Genomic DNA, 19,345 nt, shown 5'->3' with positions numbered 1-19,345 from the left:
AACAGAACATTGGTGATCCGTCAGTACTTCCAATGACACACAGGTGAGACAGTGCAACTTCACATTTCTATGACTATTGTTGTATTCTGTGTGGCACTGGCATGCTGGCATTACCCACTTGTTTCCCCTACTTACATTTACCTTTGGATTGTTATTTTACAGATGTTGGTGATATGACAACAATGTCCTGATGTGATCACAACAGCCAGCAACAGGTCATTCATTCTATGCTCTCACTATGTACAGTTGATTTGCAATGGATGTAGCTGTTTCAATTAATACAAATTAGCAATACATGAAATACAAGTAGTCGAAGTTTATCCAGGGGTGTTTATTGTAGCATTAAGAAATTGAGGGGAAGGTGCAATGGAATTAGGTGATGATGGTGAAAGTCCAGGGTATTGCTTCAGTCTCTTTTTAGCACAGGTGCAGTGTCCAAGGGGGACATAGGAAGGGAAGCAATGGCAGTTCAAGGTGGACAAGGTGACAGAGTGGGACACAAGGGGGACAATCAGGAGAGTTCCTCCCCGTGTCCCTGTGGCCTGTGCCTCTGTCCCCTGAAATGTGTGCCCACTGCCACTGACCTGAGGTCCCTGATTGTCGTGTGGCGAGGTGTGGCCTGGGGTCCCTGTACAGGTGGGCACACTGCTGATTGACGTGTCCTGGGGACAGAGGTGTGGGTACGCTGGGTAGGGGCTGTGGTGTTGGTTCCTGATGGGGGAGGCTCTGTGGTAGTCTGTGAGTGGGCTTGGGTGACTTACTGTACGGTGGTCCCCGATGGGCCAGGTAGGTCCTCCAGACCCTGAAGTCTAGAGTTTCTGTCATCACTGGGGCCTCTTCTGTTGGGGGACTGGATAACGGTGGCACTTCCTCTCCATTGACATTGGCTGGGGTACCTGTGGGGATGTAAATGATGTATTATGCTTCAAGTGTATGACATTTGTACTTCCATAGCTTCCCCTCTATGGTTGGTTTTACCCTGCCAGCTTTTGCTTGTGTATGGTGAAGTTTTGTGGGATTTTTAGTTTTCCTATGTTGTGCATGCTTTAGTGATGGATGTCCATGCAGGGCTAGGAGGGGTGTCCATGCGTTGGTTTGGCATGCAGGGCTTGGCATTGGGGTTAATGTAATGTGTAGGTGCAGTCTGTGGGATTGAGTGGAGTGATGGGAATGAGGCTTTGAGATGGCATGCAGGTATTGGGGGTGATAAGTAGTAAATGTTGACTTACCAGTGTCCAGTCGTCCGGCACCTCCAGCGAGTCCCTCAGGATGCAGTATTGCCAGTAGCTGCTCTTACCATGCTGTGAGCTGTGGGGGAGGAGGTGGGGGTCCACCACCAGTCCTCTGTATGACGAGCTGGTGTCTTGCTGCTATGGAATGTACCTTCCCCCGTAGGTCGTTCCACCTCTTCCTGATGATGTCCCTTGTCCTTGGGTGCTATCCCAAGGCGTTGATCCTGTCCACGATTCTGCGCATTAGCTCCATCTTCCTTGCAATGGAAATCTGCTGTACCTTTGCTCCAAAGAGCTGTGGCTCTACCATGACAATTTCCTCCACCATGACCCTTAACGCCTCCTCATTGAAACAGGGGTGCCTTTGTTGTGCCATGGGTGTTGTGTGATGTGTGTTGGTAAGGGTGTGTTGGGTAATGTGGTGGAGTGTGTGATGTGGAGTGCATGAGGCATGTATGAGTTTAAGTGGTGTGTGTGTCTAGTTGTCTCTGTGCTCTTCTTCTCAGTCTCCTGGCGGCAATTGTTGTTTGTAAGGGGTTGTAGGTAATGTGGGTGTGTTTTTTATAGTGGTGTGGGTGTGTGGGTGTGGTGTGTGTATGTGTGTCAGGACTGTGTCTTTAGTATTGGCCAATGTGGTTGTGTTTTGTATGTGGGTGTCCATTGTGAGAGAAGCAGTACGGACCGCCAATGGTTTACCGCTGTTGAATGTCCGCTGTGGTGATTCGTGGGTCATAATGTGCTGGGCGTTGTTTTATTGGCGTACGGTATTGGTTTTGGAACTGCCAGTTTATCACTGACCTTTGGGATGACGGATTTGTGTATGTGGCTGTATTCTGTCAGATTGGTGTGTGTGTGTGTCATAATATGATGAACAAATATCCGCCACTGTGGCAGTAAGTTGGCGGCTATCAGCGTGGCAGTAAGCAGGATTTACTGTCAATGTCATAATGAGGGCCTAAGTCCATTCCCTGTGGGTGGGAGCACCAAAAATGCTCTTGGTCATTGGGACTGGACATTTCATTTGTTTCCCTGCCCACACTGAAGCGGGCAGGTTAACAGATTAAAAACGTACTCCCTCATGCAGGAAGCAGCATTCCTTGCTGCTCCCTGTGTGTGGGAGTAATTCTGGCTCGTGCTGAAGGGGGGGGGCAGCTGCGACTCTTGTGGCATTCTGGCTCCTGCACAGCTCCCAACAAGCAGACACTGTGTGCCCTGGTGGGGCCAAGAAACCCATTATTGACTGGCCAGGCCCCGGGGTGGGTCCCCCGGGTCACAAACAGCAGGGGGAAGGGGGCTGTGTTACATACACTGCTAATAACTCCAGATATTACAGCACTCATGACATCATTTATAACACCATTAAAAATATCAATGTAACATTAACAGTTAAATTATTGATGAGATAACTGTGCATGACAGGAGTGTGAGTTATAGTTACCCTAAGGCACGAGTTATAGTTACTTGTGATAACCATAACTATAACTGCTGAATTTCCATGGTTTTGTGCGTGTAAATTCAGAACCTAACTATAACGTCCCTCTAACCTTTGGGATATATATATCCACAAAACATCCTTCCAATCGTCATGATGATTGGAAGGAAGTTTTGTGGATAGTTACGGGCCCTGCACCCGAAGCTGTGCACCAACTTCGCAGGCGGTAGCAGTCAGCTGCAGCAGGACATTTTGAATATATATATATATATATATATATATATATATATATATATATATATATATATATATATATATATATATATATATATATATATCTATATATATATATATCTATATCTATATCTATATATATATATATATATATATATATCTATATCCTATTGGCACTAGGTATTTATTTTTAGGACCAGGTTTCCATAGAAAAAGCATTTTTTGACTTGCCTTTATCTTTGGCAGGGTTTGACAATCCATATATTTTCCAAAAAAAGCGCCCAGGTGATTGTTTTTGCGCATGGAAAGTTTCGGGGTGATTGGTCAAGCGGGGTCCAAGAAAAAGGGAGAGTCAAAAAAGTTGTATTTCCTATGTTAATTTGCATAGGGCCTTTGAACATCATTACAGCCCGAACCACTACACGGAATTACACCAAATTTGGCAAAAGGATTGCTTGCTTTCGGTAAACAGATCGTGATTTTGCTTAATTGGTGCAAATCTGTTCAGTAGTTTTTGAAAATTTAAGGAAATCAAAATTTATATATTTTACCAGTAAGTGTGTGTAGCTATCTTGGGACTCCGCTTCAGCCAAATCCCACAAAACAAAATGTAGATTAAAAAGGAATAGGGGTCAGGGTAGAATCACGCTGACCCCTTAGTTCTGGTGTTGGGGTTCCAGAGGGACCACACCAGCACAAAAAAAGCACTTTTTTGCAACATTATTGTGAATTTGCAGCAAAAAAAATAAAAAAAACATTCACGGCCTCCCGCACTTGTTTGATTAAAGCCCCCCGGAGGGCCATCTCCTGGGGGCATGTTTAAAAATAAAGGAGGGGGTGCACGGGCCCCCCTCCTTGGCTTACCTCTGCCCTGGGAACTGCCACCTCCCGGAGCTTAATTGTAATTATATTTGGGGGGCGCACAGCCCCCCGCAGCCCCAGGGACTACCACCTTCCCTGGACTTTAAATAAATACAAAGCGGGGGCAACACAGCCCCCCCACAGCCCCGGGGACCGCCACCACCCCAGGGCATTATTTAAGTACAATGCAGAGGGGCCCTGTGGCCCCCCCGCAGCCCAGTGGACCGCCACCTCCCTGAGGCATTACGCAAAGATAATGCAGGGGGCCACCTGCCCCATCACGTCCTGAAGCCTTTAAGTAAATGTAATGCGGGGGCCGCTGTCCCCCCCAAGCACCGGGGACCACCACCTCCCCGGGGTGATTTGCATGTTGGAAGGTGGCCACGGAGCCACTCATGGTCCTGAGGACCATCACCCCCTAGGGCTGGCTCCTGTTATGTCCTGTTGTGCCCACCCTGGGGATATAGCTGTTCACTCGGACTTGGCAGGAGCTTTGACACCTCCCACCAAGTCACAGCAAACACTTCACTTTCTGCAAGTGAGGGCTGTCAAACAGCTCTCACTAACAGAAAGTGAAGTTTTCATCTGTTTCCCTACATACAAATATGCCTACAGGGAAGCAGATGAAAACATTGCTCCTGCAAGCAGGAAGTTGCTATTTAAAGCATCTCCCTGCTTGTGGGAGCAAAGCCGGCTTCCGCAGGACATGGAGAAACAGCTAGGACCACGGGGGCCTTCAGGCTCCCCCACGGTCTTGTCACTCTCGCTCTCTCTTCCATCCCATAATGGGATGGAAGAAAGAGAGTGATTATTGTTGCAATGGTCTCTCCATGGAATTACTTCAAAGAGGAAGACTAGCAAGATGTTTAGAAAAAATGTTATAGTTACTTTTGGATGCAGAGCGGAACATAGTCACTTCTGGGATAATGGTCAAGGTCTTGTGCTATCACTCAGTAGGCTGAACATTCAAATTCTAGTATGGCTTGGCAGTGTGTGTTTATTTACAAGTGCTTCAACTGGTAAACCTTCCTAGTGATGGAACATTCATGTTTCTTTCCAATCACATGCGTCTGTTGACCGTCACAGGTATGTCTGGAAGCATGGAGTAAGCAGCCGCCTATGGCCTAAAGGTTAAGATCACAGACCCTCACACTGAAAGTTAAGGGTTCTACTCCAAGGTTGCCCATGGTCATTTTCCTTCTTACATTACTTTTCAACTTCAAAAGTATATGGTTCAAACTAAAAGGTGATCTCACTCTTTTCAGTTGACAACTACATTTTTCTTTTCAATTTGTCCAGAAATATCTCATTCTAAATATACAATTATTTAAAGCCTAAAAACTCTTTCTCTTTCCCTCTCCCTCTTTCAATCTCTTTCTCCCTCTCACAGACACTCACACGTCCACTCACAGAACCACCATGAGCCTCCTGCATCGACTCACAGCCGCACTAAGATTCTCACGCACCCACTTACAGACCCACTGAAACCCTTACGCACCAACTCACAGACCCACTGACACACCCACTCACAGACTCAATAAGAAACTGAAGCATCCACTATCACACTCAGAAAGACACTTTCACACCCAGATACACCCTGTTACACCTAGTCTCACACCCAGAGAGACAGGCAGCTGCCAACTCCAACCTGTTGGATGGTTAGGGGGGTGTTTGGCCCGAGCATCTTTCCACAAGCCTGCCCTGCAGCCACCCCCGCCGCACATGGCCAAAGGCTGTATGTGGCTCTGGTTTGGGTGGGTATAGGGGATGGTTGTATGAACGTATAGTAATGAAAATTACATTATGTTAAAAAAAAAATTAAATTCACTGAAAAAGCCAAAGGGTACAGGGACATTATAGTTAGGAAATAGAAAAAAACATAGAAATTCCATCAAAAAAAACAAAGGTTACAGGGACGTTATAGTTAGGCTCACAATTTAAACATACAAAACCATATGAATTCACCTGTTATAGTTAGAGTTATCTCAAGTAACTATAACGCGTGCCATAAGGTAACTATAACTTGAGCTCTTGCCGTGCACTGTTGATTACCCCACAGTTTACGGCACTAATGACATCTTTGATAACATCTTTGATAATATCAATGTAGAATTTGCAGTAACGTTTTTGACAAAAAAAATGTGCATGGCGAGGGTGTGAAATGCTTAGAATATAGTAGAGGGGAGGTCCTGTGGACTGCCTCCACCTGTGGCTTAAATTAAAGCAAAACAGGGGGTCCACTGTGGAGCCCCAGCCCCGGGGACCACCACCTACCCGGGGCACAATTCTAAAAATGGAGGAGGCAGTGCATCCCTCTCATGGAGCCATAGATGGCCCTAGAGACGGCCACCCCTCAAGGGCCGGCTCCCGCTATCTCCTAAGGTGCCCAATCTCAGGAGGTAGCTGTCTGCTTTTGCTTGGTGGGACCTGACAGCTCCCACCAAGCAAAAAAAAACATAACTCTGCTTTCTGCAAGCAGGGGCTGTCAAACAGCTCCTGCTTGCAGAAAATTGAGTTTTCATCTGTTTCCCTGCACACAAATATGTGTGCATGGAAACAGATGAAAACATTGCCCCTACAATCAGCTCCCTGCTTGCGGGAGCAATGCCAGCTCCCACAGGAGTTGGGAGCCAGCTGGGACTACGGGGGGCCTTGAGGCTCCCCCCACGGTCCCCAAAAAATAAACAAATTTTCAAGGTAAAACTGCATATTTGCAGTTCCACCTTGAAAATTATCTGATGAAGACGCTCGAGGAAAATCACACTGGCAAAGTTACAAACACACCATATCACTGCAGACATTTACTTAACATCCTTTAAACAACTGTACTGTAGGAGATGCACTATACAATTACTAAGGAGGTAGCACTCACTAATTAGCCAGTAGAAAGTTTTCCAGTTGGGTAGACATTTTGCAGAAAACAGTGGCCTCTTCTTAGATTCATTCTGGCACGATGCTTATTTTACAGAAATTAACCTCAGCCGCAAGCATTTTCAGATACAAAGTAGGTGCCTACATTGAAGCTCCACTTCTGTAAAGTACTAATCAGCCTCATTTTATGCACATGGCCAAAGCAATGCAAGTGTATTTTCTCTGCATTTCCACCTTGAAAAGTTATCTGTAATCCGTAATGGAGGTGTTTGCAACCTTGCATTACTAATGCATAATATCTCATGTAATGACTGCGACAAGTGGGTCCTTTCTTGTCAACTGATGCTTAAACCCAACCCTGCTGCGCACGGCCTTTGTTGTTTTTATTGCAAAGTTTTTAAGCGTAGGAGTAGCACACTGCCATCCACGCCGAGCTATTAAGGGACAAAGTATTTTGCCATTTGTGTAGCAAAATCTTTAGCACAGGATTGGCACAGTGCCATCCTCACTGAGCTGTAAAATGACAAAAACCTTTCACCACTCCAGGCACAGTATTACAGCTTCGGATTCGTAAAATACCATCCAAGCCAACCTGGAATGAGCAAAAGCAACCCCTGACACGTGTTTCGCTATCCTTATGACTCATTAGAGGGATTTACCTTTGTCCACAAAAATGAGAGCACCCAGTATATGTCAAAACAAAACCACTTTTCAGGGTTAGAGTGACACATAAATTATGTAATTTTGCATAGTAAAAACTTTGCTAGAAAAACAGACATTTGAGGTAAGCAAATCTAAAGTGTCGCTGGTGTTTCAGGGTGCTCCTTACTGGAGCTGCTCTCCACCTAAACTTGGGAACTACCCAGATATCTCTTGTTTGTTTTGCATAATGTATACATCACTCTAACCCTGAAAGAGCTTTGTTTTGAATGATATGTAGCTACACACCTTTTTTGTTGCAAGGGTATGCGTGGTAAAGGTATATGAATGGTAAAAATTTATGCAGTAAAGACGTGTGGAAAAGGCATGTGCGTGGTAATGGATGTGTGGTAAAGGTATTGTGTGGTAATGATTGGGCTGTTCGTGGTTTACCTCCTTCTTTGTTCTTGAATAGCTGGGCAAGTGCAGAGTATGTGGGTGATTGAGTCTTGTTTCTAACCACATAAACAGTATTTTGACTTGAGCAGGCAGCTCTTCCAGAATTATATATATGATCCTTTGTATCAAACTGGCCATTGGTATTTTGAAGCTGGTGAAAAATGAGTTGTCAAATATGTTTGGGGCTTCAGCTTCTGATAAGTGCTGATGACTATTCAGCAAGGCATTTCTTTACAAATGAGGTTTTGTCCTGCAGTTGTAACAGGGTTTTTGCCACAGCGTTGCTTATACGGGAAAACGTTGCTCTTCCCATGGGTGATAAGAAGCACTTCAATAGCGGACTGTAAATGGCCTCCCCGTGATTTTTAACTTTTTTTTCCATCGGTGCCTCTATTTCTTGCCAGCATAAGTTGTTCAGAGACCCACTCTCCGCAGCGCAAATTGACCAACAGTGCTTGACAAAGGCATTCATACTTTATATTTCTTGATTTTTAAGACCGAATTCTAGCCAAACTTGAGCTGGAGAGCTTCACTTGGACAGGCAGAAAAAGGCTTCATACGCTTTTGTTTGTAACAAGTTCAGTTTGGTTGCCTCCTTTCAATGTATAATTTCCGATTCAAATGGCACTGCAGGCATGAACTTGGCTGCCATAACTGTTAGCAGGTGCAGATGAGAGGAGCAGCTGAGTTTCTTTTGCAACAGCTTAAATACAAAGATTAGTGACTGCGTTTTAGCCTGTAAGGAGGCTAGATGTTGTCTGAAAGTCAGCTGGCATTCTAGGCATATGTCAAGGTACTTGTAGGAAGATACTACATCTATGCAATTGCCGTTTGCTTGCCAAATGAATTTCTCATACTGAAAGTCAACAATGTGTGCTATTTTTGTTTTAAATTAATCTCTTAGCCACGTTTCTCTATGTGTTCTACCAATGTGTTGATTGACCTTTGTAGCCCAATGGGAGCCTGACTCAGAATGACTCATCTGTAGACTGTAATTACCCGATCATCCCCATCCCTGCTGCTAATCTTAGCAAAAAACCCTCAACGTCTGCCAAACTTTTGTCCAGATTAGCCAGATAGAGATTGAATAGAATGAGGGCTAAAACACACCCCTGTTTCAGTCTGTGGCTTGTTTTAATTTTAGCTGTTACTTGGTTCCCATTTCTGATCTTGACTTGAGCCCTGTTTCTAAATTTGTCACTGTAGTCTAGTGTATCCATATTCCACTCCAGATTGGCATATACTGGACCTACCTTATAAACCCCTACTATATGGTACCCAGGGCATTGGGGTCCCAGGAGATCCTTATGGGCTGCAGCATTTCTTTTCCCACCCATACGGAGCTCATACAAACACTTCTTCAGGACTGCCATTGCAGCCTGAGTGAAATAGTGTAAGCACTATTTCACAGCCATTTTCACTGCACCAGGTAACTTATAAGTCACCTATATGTCTAACCTTCAGTTCCTGAAGGCTAGGTGCAAAGTTACTGTGTGTGAGGGCACCCCTGCACTAGCAGAGGTGCCCCCACGTTGTCCAGGACCAATTTCACGGACTTCGTGAGTGTGGGGACGCCATTCTAAGTGTGCACTACATATAGGTCAATACATATATGCAGCTTCACAATGGTAATCCCAAATATGGCCATGTAAGGTTTCTAAGATTTTGAAATTGTACCCCAATCCGATTCTGGTATTAGGGGGCAATTCCATGCACCCTGGGGGCTCCACCATGGACCCCCAGTATTGCCAAACCAGCTCTGAGGTTTCCACTGCAGGCCCAATTGCTGCCACCTCACAGACAAGCTTCTGCCCTTCTGGAGCTTGGGCATTCCAATCCCAGGAAGGCAAAACAAAGCATTTCCTTTGGGACAGGGGTGTTACACCCTCTCCCTTTGGAAATAGGTGTTACAGGCATGAAAGGGGTATCCTCCTAGAGCCTCTGGAAGTGTTTTTTAAGGGCACAAACGGTGCCCTCCTTGCATAATCCAGGCTACACCAGTTCAGAGACTCCTAGTCCCTGCTCGAAACTGGACAAAGGAAAGGGGTGTGATCACTCCCCTGCCCATCACCACCCCAGGGGTGGTGCCCAGAGCTCCTCCAGAGTGTCCCGGGTATTAGCCATCTTGGATTCTAAGGTGTTGGGATACTCTGGGAGCATCTGAATGGCCAGTGCCAGCAGGTGATGTCAGAGACCCCTCCTGATAGGTGCTTACCTGGTTCGGTGACCAATCCCCTTCTCAGGGCTATTTAGGGTCTCTCCTCTTGGTGTTTCCTCAGATTCGGTTTTGCAAGACTCCAGCAGGACTCCTCTGCAACCTCTGCTTCACCTTCAACCATCGGGTCAACCGCAGAACTGCTCCTGGAACACTACAGCTGCAGAAAAGTATCCAAGAAGGCTACTGCAACTCTGTAACTTCAGCTCCTGCCAGCAACTGCAACAGCTTCCAGGTCATGCATGGTCTGAGGACTGCCTGTCTTCATTCTGCACCAGAAGGACTGAAGGAATCTCCTGAGGAGTGACAGAGTCACTTCCCTGCTTCAGCAAGCACCTCTCTGCAGCAACAACCAATACTCTGGGACTCCTCTTCTGTCGACGAGCGTGATCCCTGGAACACAGGTGGCGGACCGAAGTGTTCCTGACTGTCCAAAGGTCCAGCTGTCCAAATTTGGTGAAGGTAAGAACTTGCCTCCCTGAGCCAGACAGTACCTCTGAGCCCCGCGTGTTTTGCAGCTCCTGGGGCTTCAGTGCGCTTCTCCAAGAAATCCTTTGTGCACAGCGTAGCCCAGGTCCCCAGGACTCTATCCAGTGACGCTCAGCTCCCTGAGTTGTTCTCTGGCGGTGTGGGATCCCTTTATGTAGTGCTGCGATGACCGTGATTTGCAACTCCTTTGTCGCCATGTCCTGGGACTCCCGTGGGTGCTGCCTGGTCTTCCGAGGGCTCTCTGAAGTGCTGAGAGTCCCCTCTGCCTCCTCAGTCCGAGTTGAGATGCCCAGGTCCCTCCTGGGTCCAGGTAGCGCCTTTTCCCGCCAAATGTGTCTTTTGCATGAGCTAAGGCTTGTTGGCAGAATCCAACGCTGAAAACCAGCCTGCATTCTTCTACTCAACATGGGACATCTCTTGCACCAAGCAGGAACCCGGAGCTGTCTTCTTTGGATCATTTCTGACTTTTTCTTCCAATCGGAGAATCCACTTTTGCACCTTCATCTGGATCAGCAGGGTCTCCTGTTACTCCTGGACTCTTAGGCTGTTCTTGGATTCGGTCTCCTCTTTCCACAGGTCTTCAGGTCCAGGAATCCATCATTGGTGTCTTGCAGTCTTGCTGGGTTTTTGCATAATCCTTTACCACAACTCCTAGTGTGTTCTGATGAAACTTGCTGTACTTTACTCCTGTTTTCCTGGGCTCTGGGGTGGAGTACTTTACTTACCTTTGGTGTTTTCTTACACTCCCAGATCCCCTCTACCAACTTCTCTTGCCTAGGTGGGAAACCGACATTCGCATTCCACTATTTTAGTATATGGTTTGTGTTGCCCCTAGGCCCATTATAGCCTATAGTGATTTTCACTGTTTGCACTATTTTATGACGTTTACTTACCTGATTTTGGTTACTAGTGTATATTTTATGTATAATACTTAAGGGAGTATAGCCTTTAAGATATTTTTCGCCTTGTGTCACTAAAATAAAGTACCTTTATTTTTGGTAACAATGAGTATTTCCTTCTTGTGTGTGAGTATTGTGTGACTACAGTGGTATTGCAAGAGCTTTGCATGTCTCCTAGTTCAGCATTGGCTGCTCTGCCTACAGCTACCTCAAGACAGCCTGGCTTCTAGACACTGCCTACATTTCACTAATAAGGGATAACTGGACCTGGTAAAAGGTGTAAGTACCTTATGTACCCACTACAAACCAGACCAGCCTCCTACACCCTATTCTGCCAAATTGCCCAGAGGTGGCCTTGAGGCACTCTCTCAAAGAAGGATTTGAGGTTGATGAAACATGTGAATAAACAGCTCTTTTATTGTATTGCATTTCAGCTAGTATGCTGAATGCTGACAAGTTTGTAATTGTCCCCATACCTGCTCTGAGTTCTGTTTGTGTTTCTAGAATTGTTTTTCTCATCAGCCCAAAAAATGTAATTCTTGAAGAATACAAGAAGCGTATAATTTAGTGTCAACATCAATTACAGCAATTAGCCTGTAATTTGAAGGTGATAATTGGCTGCAGTTCTTATATATGGGGTGAAAGATACTCCCGTTCCATGACGGTGGGATTATGTTAGGGTGGTAAATTTGGTTGAAATGTTGAGTTTAACATATGGCCCAAAAATTTATATTGTGTTTGAAGAAGGCATTTGGAACATAAAACATGAAAAATCACAAACCAATTAAAAAAAATAGAGTACATTTTAATACATTATTTGAGTTCAAAACAAAAAAAATTGAATCAGTAGAACCAGAGATATACATTTTAAAGAGTTAAGAGAAAGTAGTGTCTAGAAGCACAAAGTTCCAACTGTGGTTATTTGGTCACACTGAACCGGGACACAGTCATAGGATCAGGCCGACCTCAATGGAGTGCAGGCCAGATACAGGAACCAAATATACCCCACTGAACAAAGTACCCTAAATCCTGGTTTGCAGAGTGTTCCAAGATCTTGCATAGAGAATGTGAGGTCAACCTCGATTGAGCGCGAGCCAGATACAGGGACCTACTAAGCCCAAGTGAACAAAGTACTTTAAACAAAGTACTTTAAATCCAGGTTTGCAGAATGTTGTGAAATTCTGTGTAGAGGATGGGTTGTGCAGCAGCGGTTCTGAGGAGACTGCAGGCTGCGATGTGAGATCTGATGGGGATGCATCATGCATCAGTGGTTCTGATGCGGCTTCAAGGACATGCATTGGCCTGCATCAGTTCTGCTCACAGGGCAACAGCTGGGCTGGCAGAGCACACTCAGACCACTCCAAGGGTCCAGGACTGCGGTGGCACTACTCGGGGGTTAGGACTCACCATAGACGGAGTCCAGATGCAGGGTTCAGGGTGTTCCGAGACTTTTCTGTCATTGAGGTTCTGATCAGGAGGTCGGCCAACTATCTCTTGAATTCACTCTAGTGGTTCTAGGATCAAGATGCAGGTCCAGTCCTTAAACTCAGGGAACACGGTAGCAAGGCAGCAGAGTAGCAGTCCTTCTGGCAGGGCAGAATAGCAGTCCTCCTGAGTCTTTCACAGGCCCACAGGTGTACTGAAGAGTTGGGTCTGATGGTCCATTATTTATACCTGCTGCCCACTTTGAAGTAGGAGAAGGTGTTTGGAATTTTCTGTCTCCCTGCCCTGACCCCAGCTTGTGTGGGGTCACACAAAACTAGTGTCAAAAGCCTTTGTGAGTGTGCTGGGCAGACCGTTTGTGATGTGCAAGTGTTATAGTTGACAGCTCCTCTCCCTCTTCAGGGTAGAGATAGCTCATTCTGCCATCTACTATCCTCCTTTGCCTCACTGTCTGGGCGCAATATACAAAGACCAACTGTCAGCTACACTTAGTCATGGTACCCTCGTTACAGGTACCAAATGGATGGGATAAGAAAATGTCAACGTTCTAAAAGAAGCATTTTCAGAATTGTGACTTAAAATCCGATTTTACCACTAAAGATGGTTTTAAATCACAATTCTTTAGAGACCAAACTTGAAATTGCCACCTGCTCCTAATTGAAGGTTATCACTTACTAACTATAATAAATTAACCCAGTGCTATCCTCTGGGTGAGGTAGGCCTTGGAGTAGTAAAAATTAATTTAAGAATGTTTCACTACCAGGACATATAAAAGTAAAAAATACATGTCAAACTTTTTAAATACACTACACTCTGCCCTATGGGCTGTTTAGGGCCTACCTTAGCCGTGACTTACATATGTTCAAACGGAAGCTTTAGGCCTGGCAAAAGGTTTACTTTGCCAGGTCGAAATGGGAGCTTAAAACTGCACAAAAAAGGCTGCATGGCAGACCTGAGACATGTTTAAAAGGTTACTTAAGTGAGTAGCACAATGCATGCTAAAGGCCAACTAGTAACATTCAATTTACAGGCCCTGGGTACATGTAGTACCACTTTGAACAGGGACGTATAAGTAGATTAAATGTGCCAAATGGGCAAAAGCCAATTTCACCATGTTTGAGGGAGAGAGCACACACACTTCAGCACTGGTCAGCAGTGTAAAATGCACAGAGTCCTAAGGACAATAAAACAGTATCAGCAAAAATGCAGGAGCAAGGCAAAAGGATTGGGGAAAGACCATCCTAAGGCTGACAGATCTAACAGATGTCAAATTGCGTACCCATAGGTCTCTAACAGCTTGTTAAAAAATGGCTTTTTGACAATGGGTTTGTAAAATAATGCTGCATGGTGACGAGACACAGTGGTCAAAACAAAAAGCTTTTAGGGGCAATTAATATTAATAGTCATTGAAATACAAGGAGGAATTCTATTAATGATTATTTACACCTTGGCAAAGGCATCACCTCTATCAAAGTTGAATGCCCATCATCACCTGCCACTGCAGCCAGCATTTCTAACTGCTCTATATTACAGGGGTATCCAAGACACAGAAGAGGAATGATGGACATTAAGCATGGAGATACAAATTCTGCTGTGCTGATGCACCTGTTCTCCCTGGTATACCTCTAGCCCCACAGTGGTGAACCTTTACTTGCTAGAAACTACCTAGACCATGAGAATCCCGACAAATCAGCTCTTCACCCTCTGTAGGCTGGAATCCCATGGCTTCCCCAGGTTCTTGGGCACTAAGAACAATATGACAATCTTTAGGAACAGCTTTCCAGGATGAGCACTCATCAACAAACAAAGAGGGATGCCAGGGATCGTATCTCCAGCACCATACATTGTGAACCCCCTTCATTACGTTTTGAGGCCTGCTATGGGGTAGCTTAATCTGCTCCTCTGCGACAGTGTTGGGGCAAATGATGGCCTTGCCTGTCTAAGGATATCACATATATAATATTGATTTTCACTAACATGCTAATTTTCTTTGCCTTATGTTGGCTTTTTCTCTTTAAAAAATGTATGGGCACAAGATAAATACATGACTTCAATAATTTTCAGCAACTTCTATCATTGTAACTTAAAGCTGTGAGGTTAACAGCTCGTCACTACACACGGGAAATAAAATTAAAATTTTTCCTAGTACCCTTGCTCATGCAGCATTCCACATCTCCAGTTAATGCAGCATAATGTATCCACATGCAACATTAATCCACATACAACACCTACCTAATGGCCTAATTATGTTCACTAAATTATTAACAATATGCAAACACCTGGGCCCAAACTCTCAAACCTGTGGAACAATGCAGCGCAGCACCCAGGGATGCTGTGCTGCATTGCGTGACTGAGAAAGAGCAGGAGAGCGCAATATTCAGATATATGGCTCTCTCCTCCCCTCTCCCTAGAACTGGCACTGATTTTAGCTGCTGAAAGCCACACACACACCTTAGTGCCATACCGCTAGGATGTGTGCGTGAGTCAGCATAGGTTTTGTACAGGAAGTGTACCCTTCCTGCAAAAAATACTATGCCTTGACAAGTTTAAAAACGGTGCTTACTTCATATTTGTGCTGTATAGTGTAGCACACATGTAAAGTAAAAAAAGCACGGAGAACTGAAAACATTTCTCGATTTTACACCAACTTTTAAAAGGCGTTCATTTTTGGCATGTCTACTAATGTTAGTAAATTGGGTTTAGCGTCAAAAAGCATGGGTCGTAGCACGGGAACGCCCATGTACCACCCATGCAACACCCCATTGACGCAAAGTAATGCAAAGCAGCGTTTTGCGCTGCTTTGTGTTACTTTTCCATACAAACCAACGCAAACACCAATTTGAGTTGATTTGTTTAACTCAGAAAAGGTTTAGGGGCATATTTATACTTCGTTTGCGCCGGAATTGCGTCGTTTTTTTTGACGCAATTCCGACGCAAAACTAACTCCATATTTATACTTTGGCGTTAGACGCGTCTAGCGCCAAAGTCCATGGAGTTTGCGTCATTTTTTAGCGTGGACACCTACTTTGCGTTAATGAGATGCAAGGTAGGCGTTCCCGTCTAAAAAATTGACTCCGAGGCATGTGCGCCGTATTTACACTCCCGGGCAAAATTCACGCCCGGGAGTGGGCGGGTCAAAAAAAATGACGTACGGCCGCTTTTGTGCCGTTTTTTAGCGCCTGGAAAAGGCAGGCGTTAAGGGACCTGTGGGCTCTGAAGGAGCCCAGAGGTGCCCTCCCATGCCCCCAGGGACACCCCCTGTCACCCTTGCCCACCCCAGGAGGACACCCAAGGCTGGAGGGACCCATCCCAGGGACATTAAGGTAAGTTCAGGTAAGTCATTTTTTTTTTTTTTTTTTTTTTTGTGGCATAGGGGGGCCTGATTTGTGCCCCCCTACATGCCACTATGCCCAATGACCATGCCCAGGGGACAGAAGTCCCCTGGGCATGGCCATTGGGCAAGGGGGCATGACTCCTGTCTTTGCTAAGACAGGAGTCATTTCTATGGGGGTTGGGAGTCGACAAAAATGGCGCAAATCGGGTTGAGGCGAAAAATTTGCCTCAACCTGACTTGCCCCATTTTTTGCGCCCAAGCTCCATATCCCCCTACGCCGGCGCTGCCTGGTGTACGTCGTTTTTTTCCACGCACACCAGGCAGCACCGGCGGCTAACGCCGGCTAGCGTCATTGATTAAATACGGCGCCCGCATGGCGCTTCAGAATGGCGTTAGCCGGCGCTAATTTTTTTGACGCAAAACTGCGTTAGCGCAGTTTTGCATCAAAAAGTATAAATATGGCCCTTAGTGTCGGTTTAGCATTAAAAAGTATCGACAACCCGACACTAAGGCCCATATTTATTCTTTTTCAGCACTGCATTTGCGTCATTTTTTGACGCAAAATCGGCGCAAACTTACAAAATACAATTGTATTTTGTAAGTTTGCGCCGATTTTGCGTCATAAAACGACGCAAATTCGGCACTAAAAAGTATAAATATGGGCCTAAACCTTTGTGAATTTTGCCCCTGATGCTTTGCGTAAGTATCCGGTTTGAGGCGAATTAATAGCGAATTACATCCTGCTCATTTGACTTTCTCTAAATTTGTGATGTGACAGTTCACATTAAAAGCTGAAATAGAACGCAGGTTAAAAATACACACTGCACTACTTTTATGGATCACGCGCGATCAGTCCACATTATATTTAAAATATTTTAAAAAATGCTAACTTCTAACCCATTTTAATTTCTGAGCTGCCACCACTTCTGCTGCTACAATTTACTTCTTGTCAGAGTCTCTTTTTAAGTAGACTTTAGAAGTTAAAGTTCATCATATTGTGAACCGTGTACTTCCCGCAGAATGCTATCTAGCACCTGTCGCAACGGAGGATGGTTTAAATCAAATTAAGAGATAAACCCCGTGTTGGAAACCAAATTGTGTTTAGTGCAGATTGGGATTTAATCCGTAAATAGGACACTGCTTATTACAGGTGAATATTTTGAGCTGTTACACCCTTCTTACATACCGTCGACTAGACTGCCCTAATATTCACTCACCTTCGCTGGTAAATATAATGTAATATTACAGAATAACACGTTTTAACACTGTGCATCATACGAATGCTTGTTTAGTCAGTTCAAAGTTTGCAATGCATTCGATTTAAAAAGACCTTACTAAGAACCAACACGAAGGAATAAAGAGTGATTATGTCACTTTAAATGATGTGATTGCAGGGTGGCAAAGTTTTAGGGGTTTGATATTGGCTAGAATAAACACAACGTCATAACTGACAGTGCTGTGAGGCCATACTATTCAGAAAGAGTGCGCCACATATATGTCATTACCATAACATAAGATGGCTTCCCTTTGTTTACTTTTAAACAAGTACTGTTGTTTGAAGCATGGTCATTACATTAGGGAGAACAATAAATGTATTCAGAGCTTTAACAGTTATCAATTAAGGCAATGTATCATAAATTAAAGATGCCTTGCAACATCTAACTCCCCATTCGTGAACTGATACCCGAATTATGTTTGTGGTGTCTGCCCAGGAATAACCCTAGTGGCTCTGTATGCATTTCATGCCGTTTAGACACTTTTAGTTGGGGAAAAGTCAAAGGGGCCTTTTGGATGAACCTCAAAGGAGCTGCCTCACCTTATAAAACATCGACGCAACGAGGCAGTCAATTTTAGTTGATTCCTATTTGTTACTTAAGGCATTAAAATCCCAATCAAATTCCATTAAGAGTGTCAAGTTGGGATGCAATTTTCTAAAGTGGCTATCATTCTGCCAGCAAAAACGTTTTTTCCAGGAATCTAGGCTACGTGGAAAAACATTTCAGGACAGACTCACTATAAATCCTCACTTGGAGTCATGGAACTGTCCACCAGCCCAGAGAAGCAGTGCTTTGTAGCCTTATACCTCTCTGACTTTGTGAAAAGAAATTGTGCCTGCATTGCCCAACATGGTAGCAAAACGTCAGCAACATTTAAACAGGTGTTATTTGAAGTACTATTTGGGGCTTTATGTGTAGTCAAATTAAAGGTTTGAGGCAGTACAGGAATAATGTAAGACTGTAACCACTGGTGAAGAAAAGCAATCCTTCATCCAGTGCCCTCTTCAGTTATTTCACCATAAAATTCTCACAGCACCCACAAACAAACAGACAGGAGGGCCGTAGTAGCTGTTCAGGGTCCTCATCTTGTGATGATCAGCAGAAGTGACTATTCACACCTGGAGTATTGCCTTTATTAATATAGTCTATCAACAAGCAAGAGCATCCACTGAACTGATCCTTCTTCAAATGCTGCTTGTGACCTGCTCCCAAGAGACAAATTTACTGCAGAAATCAGAGTGAGAAACCCGTCATGAGGAATGGCATAAAAATGTACCCAGACGTCTCTGCTTTCTCACAGTGACATTTTAAAAATATGAGGTTTAGCTTCTGGTGCTTTTAAGAGCTTCATGACTTCATGGATCAAAATGAGGGGGCACCTAGGATTCTTTAGAGGTCCACAAACCTGTATTTAGTTTTCTGAAATTCCTATTCTCTAGATAGGGTGAGCAGATGTAAGTATGTCAGAAGTGTTATAGAAATGTTCATGGTAATACATTATAAATTATCATTTTTTTCTTTTTATTGCTGTCCCTTCCCGTTAATATAGTGAGATGCATTCAAGAGCAAGGCATCATTCAATTACTCACATGTATGGGACACCTGTATGTTTTATTTATTAGCATTGCTCTTACCCAGTGAGTGATTTCTGACACATTTCTAGCTGTTCCAGCAGATGAGGTAACAGTTGACCCATTGTTTCATCTCCAACACAGCAATGCACCACATTTGGCATCTCATGGGCCCGTGTCATAATCCTGACCCAAGACTTATCAATGTTGGAAAAGCGTTTGGCTTCCTGTGGCATTAAAATAAACAGAGACTTAATCAAAAAAACATAACAGTTTTCAGAACACGTTGTTCGGTCAGGAAACTCAAGCATCATTATTTTATCAAACCAAAATGATTGGTGGTAATTTGCTTTACTTTTTTGTCATCTTTCCTTGCCCTTTTCCCATTC

The 19,345-nt window shown here is 44.5% G+C and overlaps 1 protein-coding gene across 1 annotated transcript in view; it reads right to left on the bottom strand.

The window, feature by feature from the left end:
• Window positions 1-19,345, bottom strand: part of DNAH5 (dynein axonemal heavy chain 5) — a 4,110,061-nt gene that overhangs the window by 1,824,410 nt on the left and 2,266,306 nt on the right. Inside the window, exon 31 of the mRNA XM_069219645.1 lies at window positions 19,020-19,183. Within this exon, the coding sequence (XP_069075746.1) occupies window positions 19,020-19,183 (164 nt within the window). The remainder of the gene's footprint in view (window positions 1-19,019; window positions 19,184-19,345) is intronic.

The sequence above is a fragment of the Pleurodeles waltl genome, chromosome 2_2 (genome assembly GCF_031143425.1).
Source record: "Pleurodeles waltl isolate 20211129_DDA chromosome 2_2, aPleWal1.hap1.20221129, whole genome shotgun sequence".
NCBI lineage: Eukaryota > Metazoa > Chordata > Amphibia > Caudata > Salamandridae > Pleurodeles > Pleurodeles waltl.
Note: the sequence above shows the minus strand (reverse complement) of the source record. Positions and strands in the feature narration are given on the sequence as shown.